The 16,440-nt window shown below is 42.6% G+C and overlaps 1 protein-coding gene across 5 annotated transcripts; it reads left to right on the forward strand.

The window, feature by feature from the left end:
• On the forward strand, positions 1–14,878 carry LOC147047335 (protein-glutamine gamma-glutamyltransferase K-like). 5 transcript variants are annotated; one of them, XM_085927925.1, is made up of 15 exons: positions 1,185–1,309; positions 1,400–3,393; positions 4,294–4,556; positions 4,981–5,172; positions 9,400–9,651; positions 10,208–10,326; positions 10,671–10,778; positions 10,979–11,156; positions 11,364–11,502; positions 12,006–12,198; positions 12,457–12,610; positions 12,714–12,998; positions 13,459–13,619; positions 13,700–13,836; positions 13,935–14,878. In XM_085927925.1, the coding sequence occupies exons 3-15, from the start codon at positions 4,295–4,297 to the stop codon at positions 14,092–14,094; spliced, it is 2,340 nt and encodes a 779-aa protein (XP_085784051.1). In that variant the 5' UTR covers positions 1,185–1,309; positions 1,400–3,393; position 4,294; the 3' UTR covers positions 14,095–14,878. The 5 variants fall into 5 exon arrangements, with proteins under 5 accessions (XP_085784048.1, XP_085784053.1, XP_085784051.1 ...); XM_085927922.1 differs by lacking the exons at positions 1,185–1,309; positions 1,400–3,393 and adding an exon at positions 1–1,000; XM_085927927.1 differs by lacking the exon at positions 1,400–3,393 and having other exon boundaries at positions 1,176–1,309.
• The last annotated feature ends 1,562 nt before the right edge of the window (positions 14,879–16,440 follow it).

The following is a 16,440-nucleotide window of genomic DNA, read 5'->3' on the forward strand; positions in this document are numbered from 1 at the left end:
GTAATGTTAGCGCTAATTGCTATCCATCTCGCCGATGCCGAGCCCAAAAAAATGATATCCACACATTTCTTATTGTTGCTTTAACAGCCGAGGCTTCTAAGTGACAATGGCGAGGTTCCCGACTTGTCATGTGTTGTGTATTTCTGGTGCAAAACCTTTACTGTACTTATCAAGTGACGCACCCAGTCCTCACAAAACATTAAAGTGTGTCACTGTTGCCTTCAACGTCAAAGCTTCTTTTGTGTTTCATCAATGAATGTGAATGACCCTCTCAGGAATTTTTGAACACAAGGGAGTGTCTGCTGACTCAGAATTCCACCACTTTTTCAAATTCTTTCTGTTGTTCCTGAATCGCGAGTCTGCCGGAATAACACAAATGTTACACAAGAAACAACAAAAAGATCAAATGGCGCAACTGGAATGTGTTGGCACAGTCGCACCTTAATCCTATTTTATTTTTTTGGTCGCAGCAAAAATGGTTATGGGTAGCCCACTGCATATTTAACCGTTAGGATTTTTTGAGGAAAAAAAAAAAAAGTAAAATGGCAAACAACATTTTTGGGGGGGAAATGTTTCTAATATACTATGCAAATTTTAGAATATTTTTAATTTTGTGTTTTGACATTTAACAAAAGTCTGTATGTATAAGTGTATGCATTTGCAAAGTTGACAAATATATTTCAACTTACAGAACTTTCATCCAAATTTTATTCAAATTAAATTTCTCCATTTTTTTATTTTCTTTTTGAACTGAATTATTTTCACCTGCCTACAAAACACAGTGCCATTATCTTGCCCCCTCCTCAGTCGTCTTCACCGGGTGAGTAATTTTATTTTATTCCACTTTTTTCCTATCCAGACTTCACAGTTAACTTACTAAAAAGCCACTTAAGCAATCATTTCAGATGAAATATGAACTGTCATCTAATGTCTCATTTCTCGACCAGCATCTCCTCCTCAGATACCCCGTCGTTGCGCAAGACAAAGACGGCACCTTAAGGTAATGAATGATGTCATCCTTACAAATATACCCAGTGAGTAACAAAAATTAAAAAAATCTGGCATTTAAGATGACATTTGGGAAGTTGGCCAAAAGTAACATTGAAATGCCTGTGTGTGGGTGTGGAGAAAGAGAGGCGTGCCCTCGGCGTCTCAGCACTACTTTAAAGAGGCGTGAACATGCAACTAGTCTCAAGAAGGACCGCAAAGCCTTTGAGAAAAGAAAGACAATTTATTTTTTCTTCTCCTTCCTCCTCCGCTCGACCTCCTTTTTTTTTTTTGTGTCCCAATTCATCTGCCGCTGACTTGAGTGAGTCGCTCTCCGCTACCTTTTTGTTTGTGGTTTGTGGGAGCTGTCGGGCCTTCTGGTGATAACTTGCATGCAAACTTACTTTCTCAGCAGCATATTTCACCGCGTTTGCTGTTTCGATGGCCGTGCTGAGCTGTTGCTTCGGTGAATCACGGAGAGAAGAAACAAATAGATTGCTGCGAGGCCAACTTGGAGTCGTAATTGACGAGCCTCTTGCTGGCTCTTCACATGCGGCAAGAACAAATTCAAGCTGTACTTTTTATGGCATAATCATTCACACTGGTGATTTTTTTTCTTCTTTTTTTTACGGTCTACCCCCCAAAATATGACAGCTTTTTTTATTTATTTGTTTTTCTTAAAACGAAGACAAATTTGACCACCGTTTGAGATACTCCACTTGGTAGATTTTGCTGGCACGGCTGCGTTGGATTGAATCCACAAAACAAGCACATTGTGTAATCTTTATAAGCCTCAAAGCGAAACATTCCAAAAAAGTTGAATGTTGCCTTTTGTTTGTGGCAACAACTCCTCAACAATAAGCAGCCTGCAGGCGAAAACGGGTCACAAGTGGGCCTTCTTGCATCTGGAGCATCCTCCTGCAGGAAGCCATGTTGGATCTGACATGGTGAGGGAAGCGAGGGGTTGTGGAACAGGGCGTACTTTTTGTTTGTTTGTTGGATGATCTTGATTCACGGGATTTTTTTTTATTTTTTAGCTCGAGGTGTCTAGTGGGGAAGAATGTTGTGTACCGGGTGATGCAATCTGTTCTGTGATCAGTTAAGGCACAGGATATCGCTGTGCTACACCAACATTTTTTTTAATAGGCTGTTGCATTAGCCTGCCCTTTTTTTTTTTGTGGGACTGGGCCTGTGCAGGCTGTAATCTCCCCAACATGGATCATCACTGCATGTACCACTAAATCCGCCCGCATTTTGGCGGCGGGGTAGGTGCCAAGGGTGGATTACATTTTCTATTTAGTGTGTGGAGGGTAAAGGGAGAAAACGGCTACGCTGCTTTTTGTGGAATGTGAAATGGATGCATGAGACAAGGCCACATTTTTTCTCTTCAAGCCATCCCTAATACCAAGCGTGCAGCGAGTGCGCGTATCTCGACTGTTCATCAGTTGTTGTGAATTTTTGGGGTGCATTGTTAAAGGGCACGGAGCCAGCCGCTAGCAGAGTGACGCACTCCAGTTTCAAGGAGGTGTTTTCTCTGGTGTCTGTCTGTCGATCTCTCTGTCTCCCAATCATTGTCTGGATTCCATTTTCATATGAATGCAGCGCAAAGCCCATTGTCGGCGCTTAGCTTTATTCTTCAAAGTGTCACTGCTGGCTGGTGAGGGATTGGCATTTGAATACAGGAAATATACAAAGCGGCAAACGAGACATTCCATGCAAAAATGTCTTAGTTGGGTCTATTTATTTATTTATTCTTTTATTTATTGCATCCGCAGATCGGCTGCAAAACATTTTTTTAACTAATTATTAAAAAATATATATATTTAAGAATTATTTTATAAATATTAAAATATCATTATTTTACATCCAATTATTTGTTCCACCATTATTTATGCCCCTGCCGTTAATAGTTTTGGCAACAAAATACAATAAACGCCTGAAATCACATAAACTGTTTAATTATTTACCACCCATCCATTCATTTTGCATATCTCATATAGCGTCAAACAAAAAGTTATTGTACTGGCAGAGACAATGTAATTAAATATTTTTTCTAATTGAATCAAGACACGCATTAAAAAAAAAAATGTGCACAGTGGGTGTATTGTTACAATATTGTCACAGAACAAGGCCAGAGAGACCCAAAGATTACTTTAATAAGGAGACAAAAGGATGTAATTAGTATAAAACTGCTATGACAAAAGCTTTTCTGCTCAATTTTTTCCAATCCTATTTAAACCCGTTCATAATTTCTGTTTTAACACCACAGGTTACGGTTCAAGAATACATTCTTCGCCCCCCCCCCCCTCGCGGGAGCAGCAGGCGGATTTTAGTGCGATGGGGATGAAGAGGAGGAGGTGGAAGCAGGGCTGTCAGGAAACAAACGGATGATAGTGTTAATTAATAGTGAGTCATCGCTAATGATGCTCTATAGCTACATCTGAATGGTGTTTTAATAAGAAGGTTTAAGAGGCGGATTGGACTCAACAGTGGCTGGCACGAGCAAGCCGGGCTGTAAGATCAATCACTTGGAGGTGTTGGACGTTTAACTTAAAGCTGGATCAACACTGGAGCTCTAATTAGGATTTAATGACTCTCACTTTTCTTTTGTTTGACCGGGCCGGGGCTGTATGTAAATTTTAAGTGGCACACAAAAAGGGAAGTAAACAGCAATAGACAGACTGATAAATTATGATAGGGGACGTAAAAATAAAGTGACATGATGAAGTTGCATAAGTATGCACACCCTGTTCTAACTAGCAATGTAATATCAAATAGGATTTGACATACCTGCCACCTTTTAAACTGCCTCTTATGCGTTCCAATTACAGTTAAGATGTTCTAAAGGCCCCTGCTGACTTTTTTTCTTTTTTTTTTTTCTTTTTTTTTTTCTTTTTTTTACACAGCAGAAGCCTGAAAGTTTTCTTTTCAACCTTGCATTATTCCTTCCTTCAAGTCTCAAGTTCTATTTGAAGAGAAGCAGCCCCAAAGCATGCTGCCACCACCACCCGTACTTCACTGCAGGGGTGGTGTTCTTTTAGTGATGAGCAGTGCTGTGTTTGTGAATTATAGAGCTCTGGCCAAATATTTCCACCTTCATGGAACCATAACCCTTTTCCCCAGCAATATTACACCAGAGATTCTGTTTCATGACTTAACATTGAATATGATGATGGTGAATTTCAACAGTTATCCGAGGGTGTGCACACTTATGCAATCACAATTTTTCCACTTGTGTTGGACAAGTTTTCTGCCACATGAATGTGCACATAAACATTGATTTCACAGCAAAATAATTTTTCTCAGGATGCCCGTGGAGACGCGTTCCTTTCGAAACACGTCCGCCGTGGGTCGATTCCCAAGCGTGACCGCCGTTGAGAATCCCAAAGAGGGTTCGGAGAAGTCCAGCGAGAAGGCCAAAGAGAATGCCTGCCAGCGATGGCTGCGCCGCATGGGCTGCTGCTGCATCGAGACCGACGAAGACGACATCACCAACACGCTAGTGACGGGCCTGGAAGAAAGCAAGGACCACGAGGGGACGTCTGCGCCCGGCGATAGCGAGCTCGGAGGTACACTGGCACACTTGGCATGCTCACATTATTGTCCATTGTCTATCTCCTAACATTCTTCTCCCAACCTTCATTCATTAAAGCCATAGTGTTTTACGTTTTGAAAATATCATGGCACACCGATAAACAAAATGTCCCAAAAAATAAATGTAGTGTGGGGCCTTGGAACAGAGCCCTGCAGCAGACAGTTCATTCAGACAAAAGTAGTGCTTTGTCACCATCGTGCGACATCTACGGATTGATTGTACCTTCTGTCATATAGCGGAAGGAGAATTTATTCGCCCTTATCCGTGGCTCTGCACCTCTGCATAGTTAGATGAATAAATGGACCAATTATGTGAAAGTGGATCTTTCTCCCCGCAGCACACCTGTGGTTGAAAATCTCAGCTCGACTTTAATCTGTCTGTGTGCTCGGCTTCCGCAGAGCTGCCCCTCAAGGTGAAATCAATCGACCTGATGAAGAGCAAAACGGGGAGCCAGCGCCTGGCGCACCGCACGCACCTCTACCAATGCGACGACTTCATCATCCGCAGAGGGCAGACGTTCCACATGTGGCTCACGTTATCCCGACCCTTCCGACCCAGCACTGACAAACTTCATCTGGAACTCAAAACAGGTTCGTCCAGAAGTTTTATTTCATTCAAAGTGGAGTGAACGGCAATAATTGATTTTGCATAGTCATCAATTTTCATCAATGTTGGGTCGAAAAAGTAAAATACTTTATTTCTGTACCAGAGGAAATAGGGACTTTATAATTTTAACATAGAGTAATAATAGCAAAAGTTTGTCCGTCATGATTTATGGACGCTCCCTTTTAATGTGCACTTGGCCACCAGGGGGCAGTATATATGTTCATCTTCACTGTTCTCAAGCAATAATATCACACTTTTGTTCAATGAGGATAAAGAATATATGCCCCTGATATTTATCTTCAAACGACGTTGCTCCTTCCATTGCTTTAGGACTTCAACCCCACGACTATTGATGCTAATCGTTAGCATGCCAATGGCTAGCATCAAACGTTGAATACAGATAATCCACTGTAGTACAGTTTAATATTCTTTAAACTTTGTTCATTCCTATCAGCGTCCACATCCTCTCCTGAGGCACGAGTGTGAATTGTAATTCCACGTGTGAGAATTGCCCCTCCGTTTGGCCGCCGCCTTGTCTAAAAATGGCAGATGTTAAATCGGCCCGGAACGCCAACATGTTTCGGATTTGGCGGATGAAATAAGTACGTGTTGCTGCAATTTTTCTGCGTGATAGGGCAGGAGATTGACCAAAAAAAAACCCAGAGAGCGATGAGAGGAAGGGTGAATTTGGGAGGGGGATTTTTGGGCTAGTATTGCTATGGCAACCGCTCTGGGTTGCTATGCTTCAGAAGGCGAGCCGATGCCGAGCGCCGGCTCCTGAGAAATCCCTCCAAGTGACAATCCGCCCTCGCGCTTGCCACAGACACAGTGAGAACCTCCTGTTTACGCTTTGGATTGGAGATGCCACGACAGGGGCCCGTCTACATCCAGCAATTAGTGCTGCTCGTGACGCTTGACTGCGGGACTTAACTGGAGTTTACGTGCATCCATATTTGGAAGCTATGATGAATCCAGCCCATGAAATGTACCAGGATTTAACGAACAAGACTCTTTTCATACTATCTTGTTTTGAATTCTTATTTTGTTTCCCCTGTAAAGCCTCTTTTGTGTGTGAACAAATACAAATAGACTTACCATATGGCATAATTGACAACAACCTCACATCTTATTAAATCAGCAACATATTTTTTTTAAAGACCACGCATATATTCCTTATCCTCTGTGAAGAACCACAAATGTTATTGCAACTAGTTGAGCCATTTTGAGCACTTTGGTTTAAATTTGTAGGGATCACAAGGATCCATTGAATTGAGGCAAAATAAATAAATTAAGAAATAAATACATACATACATAAAATTTAGGTTAAAATAAATACATTTTATAGTAAATAAATTAATAAATATTTTTGCATAGGGGAAATTTTTTTATTCAGTTTAATGGCGGGTTATTTTTTAAAAGCTTTTTTTTCTTCATCTATAATGGCCATCACTTTATTGATTGCCGTGATGATTTTAAGGCCAAAGATAAGCAAGAACGTCCAATTGCAATCCAGGTTTCTCTATAAAAGCCCAAATGAATCAATTCAGTGCGTGGCGTCCTACTCAGCGGAGGTAATTAGCCTCTTTCTTGTTTTTGTGGGGATGAAAAGAGGATTACTATTGAAGGCCACATTTTCCACTGTCCCGGCCCGTTTGATGTGACAGCGCAAAGACGCATCCAGCTGGCAACTAATGGCACTGCCGACATCTGAGAGACGTTTGACTGCTGATGTCTTTACGTGAAGTCGAGCACAAAGAGCGACGTTCAAAACAACAACTGTGCTGACTTTTCTCACATTTGAATGAAATTCAATGGTATGAGGCCATTCCATTCGACTTGGGTGGCTCTTGCAATTTACGAGTGGTGTGTAAGTTTAAGATGAAACTCCACGTGGTGTGAAAGTATGCAAATTGCAGCTCGCTTTGACAATTGTGCTTTTCTCCCTCCGTCACCTGTTGCGGGATTGAAAGCAAGTGCTGCGAATTGTAACCAATGTGGAGAAATAGTCATGTTATTTTTTTAGATTTTTATTTTTTTTAGATTGGAAAGCCACAATTGGAAAATTTTCTCACTAGAGCCATTTTATTTTAGTGCCTAGTTCATATTTTACCGGATGGATTCCTTATTCACCCCATATTTAAACATTAGTCATTTGTGACGCTGCTTTGTCATTTGGAACATTTTTTTAGAGTGGGACCAAATATCAGATTGCTTCTTTTATGGGATTGTACTTTATGCTGCCTTTAATGATTGTAGGTAGTTGTATCATCAGCAGTTTTGTTGCTCCTGAAGCAAATTGCCCTGATAAATAAGAAAGCTTTTCATGGGTCTGTTTATTGGCTTTCCTTAATATCCAGCCTGAAGCCCATTTATTAATTTGTTCTTTGTCTTCACTGGTAAGACAATTTTTCACTGTATAACGTTTTTGCATCGGAATTGTTCAACGTTGGTAGATTAGTCGTAAAACTGCATCTCACTAATGAGATAAATATAAAGAAGCACCTGAAGCTGGATGTTGATCATTTCAAAGAACATCTTTCCATTAGCACAAGTTGTATTTTCTCTTAATCAGCATAATAAAATTTTATGACATGGGCGCATTAACCCAAAGCGGTAGTGAGAGAGATGGAATGGCGGCCAATCATTTTGCAGGAACTCTTGAAAACGCAACAACAAATCTCTCAATTTGAGCCGAGTAGTCTCACGTGAAGCATTAAGTGGACTGTGGAACACTTCATATAAAACTGACTTCTTCTGCTGTTTGCTCTCTGGAGTGCCTGCCTAACCATCAAGTGGGAAATTACACTACACTACACAATTATTATTTTTTTGGCAGCACAGTTCCCTCAAATATGATTTGTGATTCATTTGCAGAGTACCGCTCCGATGCTGAGTTTGTTCCGCTCCTAATTGGCAGCTCGGCCCGGTGACAATCTGCCACTTTCCAAGTGACAACTGGGCTACTCTGAAGCCAAAGGGTTTAGCTCAGATTAGCATTATTTTATGATAAACAGCATAACAAAGAAGCCCCAAAAGTATGCCGATGCTAGCTCAATGCAACGGACAGGTATATATTCTTTATCCTCCGCGGCAAACAAAACAAGCTATGATTGCAGCTGAATGAGTTTGAAAACAAGACACGTCGTGGTGTCATTTCCAGCTCGAAGATACCCAACGAACAATAACTTCATTATTTTGGGCTTAACGATACGTGCTTGCAAGACAAATGTTGGAGATTATTTGTTGTTTTCTTTTAGCGCTACCTTCTTGCTTCTTATTAGCACGTTCAGCACGTGTCATCCTGCAAATAATGTAGCCCAATTTCTGGAGCTGTTAAATAAGCGTATCCTTCCGGGCATCTAGCGCAACAGCACAGGAACCAAACAGCAAATTACCGTACGCGCAATCATTGCTTTTTTTAGAATGAGGCGGCAGCCGAGATCAAATGATCGTTTGGTGCGTGCGTGTATTTGGGTATGACTGAGCGAGTAGGATTTTTCTTTCAGGTCACACTTCCATTTGAGTGAGGACACGCCGGATGCTTCAAAGGCAGCATAGGGCGGTTCATATCTCTTGATTATACCTTAGAATACAACAAATTGGTGCCTCGAGATACAAATTTCAACTCGTTTTTGATCACTCGTATCTCAAATTGTAGTCATCGAGTCATTTCTAAATGATTTCTCAATTTCTAAAGTTGCACAAATTCCACAATGCGATGGAGCAGACTGTGATCAAGTATCATTGTGATGCAATGCTGTGTTTTATTTACATCACGGCAATGCATCAGTACTTAATAATAAATTACATGTCCATCAAAACAGAGTATTCAAGTTTATTTATTAAGGTAGAGGCAGAATTGCTGGTACAGCTCGCGTTGTACTGTCATGGCGTTATAAAGAAAATCCCCAGTTGACTTTTTTTTTTTTTACACTTGACCTATGTCGAGCTAAACTATTTGAAAATGCATCTAATGGCGATTCTCAATTGTGAAAAAGGCAAAAACGTCTCCTTCAATATAAGAATGCATTACGAGTGTTTGTTGTTGTCATCGGCATAGCAGCGCTTTACACCCCCCCCCCCTTCTCGGTTTCGTCCAAGAAAACTGTCGGGGTAGGAATGCAGGTGTGGCAGCAGAATAAATATACTCGCTGATCTCTGTGGCATAGCGAGACACGTTCACGTCCGCCCGCTTCTGCTTTCCCCCTCAGGGCCTCTGCCGACGGTGTCAAAAGGAACCCACGTCATTATCCCCCTGGTGGACGAGCTGCAGGACAACCGCTGGCAAGCCGCCCTTGCGGAGTACGATGGCGCCAGGATGAAGCTGTCTGTCAATTCCTCGGCCGCCGCCGCCGTGGGCCGCTATCGCCTCCAGGTGGAAACCGAGTGTCCGGGTGGACGGACTGTTTCTGAGCACGACCCGGCCAATGACATCTATGTGCTGTTCAACCCCTGGTGTGACGGTAAAAATAAAAACACCTAACAATGTCCAACTGGATTAGATTTGTGTCCCTATTGGGTTTGTGTCCACACCGCAGTCAGTGGTTTTTAAATTCAGGTTCAGGGAGCTCTTGGGCCTTACATCATTATATGATGTATTTTACCATCGTGATGGGGAAACCGGACCGATAAAAGATTAGCAGAAATAAAAGAAACAGCAGATGCAAGGTGGAGCCCTGGAGCAAAGTCAAACAATGCTAATGATAATGGCATGCTTGTTTAGTGTACAGAATGCTCAGCATATGGTTGTGCTTGTTGTGCACAACCTTCCAAGCACGTGGATGCCAGCTGAAGACTTTGTGCTTGGTCTAAAGTGGATTGGAATGACTTTTCGAGCTATGACTTTTTAATCACTTGTTTACAAATAGTCTTCTGAAGTGCCTGCTCTCTCTAATCAAGTGTGAAATTGAACAACTAAATGATTCTTTTTACATCAGCCTTCTGAATTTTGCCAGAAAGTAACTCTGAGATTGACCAATTTTTTATTTATTTTTTTTGCTTGTATTGACCCGGTGCTAGACGACGCAGTGTTTATGGACGATGAAGACGAGCGTCAGGAGTACATCCTCAACGACGTGGGGCGTATCTACTACGGCACGCAGGACCAAATTGCTGTCCGAACGTGGGACTACGGACAGGTATGGCCATATTATTTATTTATTTATTTATTTATTTATTTATTTATTTATCTATCTATCTATCTATCTATACATATATTTATTTATACATATATTTATTAATTTTATTTTATATTTATGTATTTATTTACTTATTTGCTTTTAAAATTATATTTTCTTTTTTTATTATTTATATTAAAAAGAAAAATATTAATTCTTCAATTATCTGGCTTAGGATCCAGGAGGTCAAAATATATTTCAGAGGGGCCAGTGCCCCCCTGCGGCCCCCCTCTAGCTCCGCCAGTGTCTGTGATCAATAATTTAGAGCGCACCTTGACGGTTTTTGCACTTCTTTTGATTTTCAGTTTGACGACGGGATCCTGGACGCGTGTCTATTTGTCCTGGACAAGAGTGGAACTCCTCCATCTGGGTGGGGTGACCCCGTCAATGTGGTGCGAGTCGTGTCAGGCATGGTGAGAAATTGGGTTTGTAGCAGAATACACACACACACACACACACACACACACACACACACACACACACACACACACACTATCTGAGTGTTGAGTGGAGTTCCGCCACATTGCACTGTATGTGGCGGCCCTTGGGCTGCCCACACTTTTCCTTATTTTTTTAACCCTTTTATTTGGGTCTTTGCTGTCATCTACTCTAGATCAACTCTCGTGATGACCAAGGTGTTGTGGAGGGAAACTGGTCAGGGAATTACACTCAAGGGACATGTCCAACTGTCTGGAGCGGAAGTATGGAAATCCTGACGCAATACCACAAAAACAACGGCACCCCTGTCAAATACGGCCAGTGTTGGATTTTTGCCGGGATTGTCACCACAGGTAGATAACGAACCCCCAAAAAATATGCAAAAATGAAAGTTGATTAAAGTGGCTCATTTAAGTCATTTCAGTCGGAACAAATCCAACTAACCCTTTTTAATTAAAATTGTATCTATTTATTTCTATAATGAATAAGATTTTATTTTTCATCCAATAAGTGGTGTTATCTTAAATAAAAAAAAAAAAACGATGTGCCTTTGTGTGCAGTGTTGAGGTGCTTGGGTATTCCCAGCCGAACGGTGACCAATTACAGCTCGGCCCATGACACCGACGTCTCCTTGACAACAGATGTGTACCTGGACGAGAACTTGCAGCCCTTGGCTCATCTGAATTCGGACTCCGTCTGGTGTGTGCGCTCGTCTAGTATTACGCTTTTTACTGGTGGTGACGCACCCGTTCCTCCGAGTGGAAAAGGGATGATTGCTGTGCGCCAAAATATACATGAAGGAATATATTGACTTTATGTCCAAGCCATGACTTACATTCTAGTGTGATCATGGTGGAATAGTCTGGTTGAGTTTTGTGATGCGGTCGTAATTGAAATAAATTGATCCAAGTCGCCCGGTCGCCACATCTAATAGTTCCATTAGAGTGTCAACGTTGTCAAGGGTGCAGCGCACGAGTACACAATAATAAAAAAATCCTACAAATGGGGATTGCTGAATGTCATTTAGGTTGTGACTTAAGAGATTGAAATGGGCTCTGCATTTATTATTCATTTCATATTAAATTGTTGAAACGTAATAATAATAATAATGTAAATATTAAATGTAATATTTAAACTTTTTTTTTTTTTTTTTTTTTTTTGGACCGCGGCTTCACTGTTGTCACGATGTGTGCTCCCTGCAGGAACTTCCACGTGTGGAACGACTGCTGGATGGCTCGTCAGGACTTGCCCCCGGGAATGGGCGGCTGGCAAGCGTTGGACGCCACGCCCCAGGAGACCAGTCAGGGCACCTTCCGCTGCGGCCCCGCCTCCCTCGCCGCCATCCGTAGCGGCCAGGTGTTCCTCAAACACGACGCTCAGTTCGTCTTTGCCGAGGTCAGTCATTTATTTGTATGTCGCCAAATCCAACATTGAGGAGGGCAGCTGGGGATTTTGCTCAAGGGTAATCCGAGGCGGCCCTGGGAATCAAATCATTACGAGTCCTGGACAGACAATCTTACAGGACAAGGCCGAGTGAGCGTTGACAGCGTGTGCAGCGTGTATCAACACTCAGCCAGATGGCGCTTGTCAAAAGTGACACTTGGCATCTGTTCTGAGCTTTCTTTCTCTCTCGCTCCCCTCGGGCATCTTCAGGTGAACAGCGATAAAATCTACTGGCAGAGGAACCCGGACGGAACCTTCTCCAAAATACATAGCGAGAAGAAGGTCGTGGGTCACCTCATTAGCACCAAGGCCGTCGGCTCGGACGAGCGCAGTGACATCACCCACCTTTACAAGCATCCCGAAGGTATCGCCGGCTTCATCGTAAAACTTTCACGCACGTTATCCGCTCGACTTACTCCTTGTACTTTTTCCCGATAGAAAGTATTCGAACTGTTTTATCCCGTCAGGTACCGAGGCGGAGCGCATCGCCGTGGAAACGGCGTGTCGCTTCGGCTCTAAGGCGGACGCTTACAAGTCCCCCGAGGTGGAGGACGTGTTCATCAAGGTGACCGTGGAGGGCGACGGACCCCAAATGGGCCGGGACGCGCAGCTGACACTCACGCTGCAAAACGGCAGCTCCCAACACCGACGCGTCATCCTCCATAGCCAGATGGCCGTCATGTACTACACGGGCGTTCACAAGGCCACCGTCAAGACCACGCACACCAACCTGGACCTGCGACCTGCTACGGGTGAGTGCCCTTGATTCCGACAATTTATTGTCAGACTCTACAATCTGCCCTTAGTGTCCTGTTGGATAAAAAAAAATAAAAAAAACCTTCTTCTCCCTTTTGTGATTTGCATTCCTCTTTGTGACTGATGGATTTATTGAAGTTTAGTTTTCGCAGTCGTCGCTGTACAATTTGACATTGAGCGCTCTCTTTTCAATAAAGAGTGTGTTTATTGTTTACGAGCTTGCGCCGTAGCTGCCTGCTACCACCCCATTTAAACCTTGAAGGACGCTGATGGGTCTGCCACAATTTTATCAGCCTTGGCAATCCGCCGCCTGCCTCAGTTGCTTTTGAGCACAACACACAATATATCAAATGGCAGGACCAATCAGCACTGCTGTCAGTCACTTGTGTGATTGCGTTTTTTTTTGTTTTTTTTTTATATATAAATACGCTATGTGGCTTTTTTTTATTCCTTTAGTGGAGAGTTTGGAATGGACCCTGAAGTACGAAGACTACAAGGACCAATTGGTGGACCAGGCCGCACTCATGCTAACGCTATCAGGCCGGGTCACAGAGACGCAACAGGTCCTCGCCACTCAGTTCAGTTTCAGACTCAGGACTCCAGACCTGCTCTTAACAGTAAGATAATTAAAAAAATCAAACAGGCATGACTTTTCCGATGCCTTATTTATTTATTTATTTTTTTGTGTGTGCTTCAGCCCATCGGGAAGGCTGTCGTCGGGGAGAAGATGGCGGTGGATATTTCCTTCACTAATCCTCTACCTCAGGTTTTGAAATCTGTCATGTTCCATGTGGAGGGACTGGGCCTTGCCACCCCTCGAAAAATTCATTACGGGTGAGCGGAAAAACATCCACATCCTCCCCTCCAGACACACACACACACACTCACACACACTTTTTTTTGTCATTTCCCGTCCCCCCCCCTCCCCTCAGAGATATCGGAAGCAGAGCTAGCGTCTCCCTGACTGAGCACTTGGTGCCCACGCTTGCCGGGCCCAGGAAATTACTCGCGTCTCTGCACTGCCAGCAGCTCACGCAGGTACACGGCGTGACCGACGTCACCGTGCACCAAAAGAACTACGGCGCGCTATAGGGAGGGATGACCTTTGCCCTTGAAAGGATCAAGAAAAGCGCTTCGTCAAACTTTATCTAAAGTCTGACATTGTCGCCGGAGCAAAGGAATGAAAAAGCCTCCGGGCAAATGTTGGAGTTCACCTCGAAAAAGACTGTAAGTTGGACTTGGGCTCCAAAATAATTAACAACTTGTCGTCCTTGACAGTGCGGATTTGGACACGGTTAGCTTGAAATGACTTTTTTACACACAGAAGGGCAATGCAGTGGAAAGTAGTTTGCAAATTTCCAGCCTGGAGGTTTTCGAGGCCGGAAAATCATAGATGTGAATTTTACCATATGGCAATTTTTACTAATTTGCATCAAAGCCGTATTTGCTCCTCTAGTTGATTTTTAAATCATGTGAGCTGAGAGCAAACTTTAAGAAAACACGCTAATGTGGGCGAAACGCACTCCGGCATGAGAAGAGTAAACTCGTCTCATGAATGTATTATTCTTTACGACCTGGGTGAGAGTTTGTACCAAATGTGAACATTATTTATTTATTAATGCATCCGAGTGCATTTTCTTAACATTCGCTCAATGTTGAACACATTTGGTCAAGGTTCAGCTGATAAGAGACATGTTAATGAAAAATTTCTACTGGATAGAAGGAAGGAAGGAAAAAAAAAAAAAGCTCAGCGTGACCTTGATTTTGTCGACCCGTTAAATTTGATCATCCTCTGTTTGTTGACTCCTCACGTCGTGACTAGATCGCCCTCGTTAATGAAGGGCGTACTATGCATCTAATAAAAATCATTTTAAAAGATGCACGCTACATTTCATTTTTAAAGCAGCCGAATTCATTTCGGAGTTCATTTGCGAATCAATGAGGGAAGCTAGCATGAATCCTTCTTTATTTCTTCCATAAGATCTCAAGATAGCAATATTGTTTCGACCAAATATGTTCAGTGAGTCCATTTTCAGTATGCAAGTTGAATTTGTGTGCTGTCTGGGAACCTTTGAGTTCATTAATGAGCAGGCTTTCTTGCATCCTTGGCCTTTTCTGACACTGGTACCAAACGGAGTCCTGCCTCGGTTGCGCACCGCCACACCTAATTCCCGCTAAATGTCAGAGGAAAAAAAGGCCAGAGTTTTACTCGGTGGCAGAAGTAATGTTCGCCGCGCTCACCGTTGTGTGTCTGACACGGCGATTACCGAGCCAACGATTCTCTGGCGTCTCTGTGTTTTGCATAATCTGTCTCAATGTTGCAGAGGGCTTTCTTGCTCGTTACGCAACACCAACGCCGGGTAATGAATTTTTCTGTTTTGGGACAAGTAACAGTTGTTCTGATGACACTTGTGTGGAACGTATTAAGTGTGTGTCGGAATTGAAATTCTAATTTGCGTCAAGCGCAAGTGTCAAAATTTGGTTCTTGAGGGCCACTCGTGTTGGAAAATGGAAAGTTTATTTCAAAAAAATGCTAGTGGCTCTCGTTGTTAGTTATTTATTGATTGAAATGCAACTGGGTCATTTGAGCTTGTATCCAAAATGAGTTGCCCCGTCAAACTCTTGTCACATGATTTATTTATTAACATCTTCCCTCACTTGGCTGTCTTTCCCTTACGGAAATGACAGGCGTCGACATCTCCAACTTCTGGCACATCTAAGTGTTTGGTGTTGTCCAAACTTTTTGCGAGCGACACTGATTCCTTCCCACCTTCCTCTCGCATCATTGTCAGCTCACCTCAGGGAATCTTTCACAAAAAGGAGAAAATCGACTCGCCTGTCGTCATGACTCACTCCGTCATACGTGTTCCGCTCTTCCTTAAGCCGATTTTCATCTGAGACATCTGATGTGAACAGCATGTTCTTTGAACTGAGGCCAGCGTGCCAATCGTAGTTGACGACCTCTTTTCATTCCTCACTCATTTTGTTTTGTAATGGGGGATTTTTCAATTGATTTCTTTTGTATCCACCAAAAACATTTTAAACCGCAAATGTGGAGTAAGAAATGTTGACTGGCAACTACAAACGTACTTGTAGGCTAAATGCTACAAAATAATAATAATAATAATTCAGACAATATCTGGGAGTGTCTCGCTTATTTTTGTTCGCCGTGCAACCTCCGATGTTATACATTGGCTAATGCTAAATGCTAACTCAGTTGACAGCCATTTTGTTTGTTTTCTTTACAAAAACATTTCACTGTAGGTTCATTCTAGACTCTGATGACTTGAAATTGTTTTTGCTATTTAGAAAAAACACTCAATCACAAATTAGTAGGGCCCCGCTCCATCTCAGCACGGATATGCTTTGCCATGATTTATTGGACAGCATTTCAGGCTTCACCTATTGATTAGTTGTTGTTTTTAACAGCTTTGTCCA

Source organism: Syngnathus leptorhynchus, chromosome 13, assembly GCF_054491065.1.
Source record: "Syngnathus leptorhynchus isolate UIUO chromosome 13, UIUO_Slep, whole genome shotgun sequence".
NCBI lineage: Eukaryota > Metazoa > Chordata > Actinopteri > Syngnathiformes > Syngnathidae > Syngnathus > Syngnathus leptorhynchus.

Bases quoted from the DNA above. Each gene is read 5' to 3' on its own strand.
- LOC147047335 (XM_085927922.1), top strand. From the start codon at position 906: ATGAAATATGAACTGTCATCTAATGTCTCATTTCTCGACCAGCATCTC. The intron at 1,001-4,293 runs GTAATGAATGAT...AATTTTTCTCAG, and splicing joins GACAAAGACGGCACCTTAAG to GATGCCCGTGGAGACGCGTT. The intron at 11,157-11,363 runs GTAGATAACGAA...CTTTGTGTGCAG, and splicing joins TGCCGGGATTGTCACCACAG to TGTTGAGGTGCTTGGGTATT.